The sequence below is a fragment of the Triticum aestivum genome, chromosome 5A (assembly GCF_018294505.1).
Source record: "Triticum aestivum cultivar Chinese Spring chromosome 5A, IWGSC CS RefSeq v2.1, whole genome shotgun sequence".
Lineage (NCBI taxonomy): Eukaryota > Viridiplantae > Streptophyta > Magnoliopsida > Poales > Poaceae > Triticum > Triticum aestivum.
The window spans coordinates 474,787,389-474,790,276 of NC_057806.1; the positions used below are offsets into that span (position 1 = coordinate 474,787,389).

Sequence of the window (2,888 nt, forward strand, 5' to 3'; positions counted from 1 at the left end):
ATCTCGCCGCCCCTCCCCTCCTCCTCCTCCGCCACCGCCGCCGCCGCCTTCTGTCTGCCCCATTCATCCTGCTAGGAACACCAGGGCTTTCAGAATTGATTCGCGTTCGGTGGGTCTTAGCTAGAGGTAAATTTTGGGATTGGAGGCATACGGGATTTGATTCCGCTGCTGCAGGTAAGAAGTTACAACAACTTTCTACTGAGATTAATCCAGATATATTTGGTTTCAACAACTTTTAGAGGTGTATAACTCGTATCTCTTGATAGTCAGGATACTCGACTACTGCCTAGCTCGCTGGGTTGTTAGTTCGGCGAGGACGATGAATCGTGAGTTTGCCAACGTGATAGTGCGCGATTACGGCTGTAAATTTTATTCGCTGCTCCGGGTCAACCTCAAGCAGCATCTCTTCCACCGCTCAGCAGCAGCCGCGGAAAAGGCGAGTAACAACAAGAAGGGGTTACCGTCGGCCATCCCGAGCTTGGAGCCTCTGCCCGAGCACAAGATCAACTTCTCGACGCCGCCAAAGATGGAGGGCGCGACGGACTTTCACTTCTTCTCCCTGCTCAAAGGGCAGGCAGAGGGCCGTGTCATGTTCGCCCCCACTTGCGGCAATGCCGTGATGTACGACATTGACATAGACGCCGTCGTTGCCATGCCCGACACTAACTTCTGCAAACAGAGGGACTCAATCTCCTTGTCCATGACCAGGCCTGGGAGCCAAGACGACGACGAACAGCACTATGTCTTGAGCAAAGAACCGAGGAATGTCTTGTTTGAGGTCTTGGAGTACGGGAGGAACGGCTCCGCCAGGGGTCCATCCGCTGGGATTGAACGGAGGTGGCACTGGCAACATCTGCCCTCGCCGCCGATGCGTGGACCATACCTGCCTGACCTCCACAGGAGAGCGGTCTTCCACCCCTCCGCGGCGGCGGTGGTCGATGAGACCACTCTGTGTGTGTCGTCTGTGGACGCCGGAGCCTATGCCTTTGACACGGTGAAAGGTGAGTGGAGGCAGGCTGGAAGCTGGGCGCTGCCCTTCCATGGCGCCGCGGAGTACGTCCCTGAGCTTGGCCTCTGGTTTGGCGTCAATGCTGCCGTCGGCAACACCCACCACTGTCTGGGTGCCTTCGACCTGTCTTCCTGGCCACCCGTGGAGCACCGCACCTGGAACTATCTCGATCCGTTGTCCGACAAGTGGTCGACATGGCAGAGGCACCTACTCAACCTTGGCTCAGGCAAGTTCTGCATCGCCACCAGCTTTCAAAATATCCAGTGGCGCACACCATGTAATGCAGCAGGCTACCCTTTACACGGGCTAGATGATGAGATGGTGGTCAATGACCTTACCATCTTGACGGGCGTCGAGGTTGTGCGTTGTGGCGACGGGCTCAAGATGATCAACCACAAGTCTAAACGCTTTGAAGGCATTGAAATCCACTGCGTGCTCTGAGCCAAAACTCGTCTGTTTCTTCGGGACTAGATGTGTGTGGGGTTCATTTCTTCTCGGATCGTAACAAAATTATATGCTATGGTCATGAACAAAACTTTGCAGGATGTGCATCTGTACTCGTATATAAGATTCTCTATTCGGATCTTAAACGACTGAATCAAAATTATCGAACTTTTTTTTTTGCCTGTGTGCAGCTGGCATTTTACTCATTTACTGTGAATTTTGGGCCCTTATGCGCACTGATATAGATATATAAACTGAAGCCGGGGGTTTGAGCAGGGCTCGGTTCAGTTCTACGATTCAGGTAAGGGCTTTGAGCATGGCTCAGTTCAGTTCTATGATTCAGATATTCGAATAAAAATTATCTTCAGTACACCCCCTTTAAGCGGACCTCAATTCAACAAAATTATACATTAAACATCTGCTTCTATATTGTTTTGGCCGAAAGAGATTTTTATTTTACATAGATGCATTGATTGGTGATAACATTAGTTCTACTATTATATACGAGCCGTGGAACCTGCGTCAGGACAACAGGGTTGGGCTTCTTTCTAATGACCGCAGCATGATCCGCACGCCACTGGCAGGAGAGCCTCCAGTTGTGAAACTACAGTCACACCCTCATCAGTGCCAATGGTGACATCGGGGCATTCACCTCGACAGACAATCTTAACTCTGAATCAGCGTCCCTTGAATCACTTCAAAGCATCAACGTTTCATATCTAGGGTTCCTAATTTCCCCCAGGTTACCAACTACGCCATTTCATGTCTTGCAAGCCTGCTAATCAAAATCGACCACTATTTTCCAAGCAATCGCAATTCCTGTGCCTACAGTTACACACGTGTCCGCCGTTCCTTCCTTTGGAACATCGCTGAGCGGGCCACGGGCGCTCAATGTCTAGTCGCCTGGAAACAGGTCTGTCGTGCCAAATCTGAAGGAGGACGGGGGGTACGAGACCTGGCTACCCAGAATGAGTGCCTGCTGCTGAAGATGATACACCGGCTTCACGCCGCTCCTCCGTCCAGATGGGCATCTTGGATCTGGGCGGGTGCGGGCGGCTGCTCTCTCCTGTCGCGTGGCGAGCTGGTGCTTGTCGAGCACCGAGTCACCCTCGTCAAGCTGCTGCCCCTCTACCGGGCCCTCTCAAAGGTGGACGTGGGGGACGGGAGGTCCTTCTTCTTCTGGTGGGACTGCTGGCTTCCCTGTGGAGCAATCGCCTCGGCCTTCCCTGCTCTCCTCTCTCACTCCATCGACAGGGAGGCCACGGTCTGGCAGGTGCGACGGCGTGGCATCGCTGCTTTCCTGGTCCCCCGGCTCACGGCGATGGGCGCGCGCGAGCTGCTGACTATGCAGATGTTGCTGGCTGAGGCCCCCAACAAATCGGGCCCCGACGAGCGTCAGCTGGTCCGCGCGAAGGCGCGCGGGGGAGGCCTGTCC

General features: G+C 53.9%; 1 protein-coding gene across 1 annotated transcript; it reads left to right on the forward strand.

The window, feature by feature from the left end:
• The first annotated feature begins 6 nt into the window (after positions 1-6).
• On the forward strand, positions 7-1,631 carry LOC123107234 (uncharacterized). The gene is made up of 2 exons (XM_044529232.1): positions 7-174; positions 267-1,631. The coding sequence occupies exon 2, from the start codon at positions 320-322 to the stop codon at positions 1,448-1,450; it is 1,131 nt and encodes a 376-aa protein (XP_044385167.1). The 5' UTR covers positions 7-174; positions 267-319; the 3' UTR covers positions 1,451-1,631.
• Positions 1,632-2,888: the final 1,257 nt, after the last annotated feature.

What these genes read in the sequence shown, in the direction of transcription:
- LOC123107234 (XM_044529232.1), top strand. Translation starts at nt 320, where the DNA reads ATGAATCGTGAGTTTGCCAACGTGATAGTGCGCGATTACGGCTGTAAA.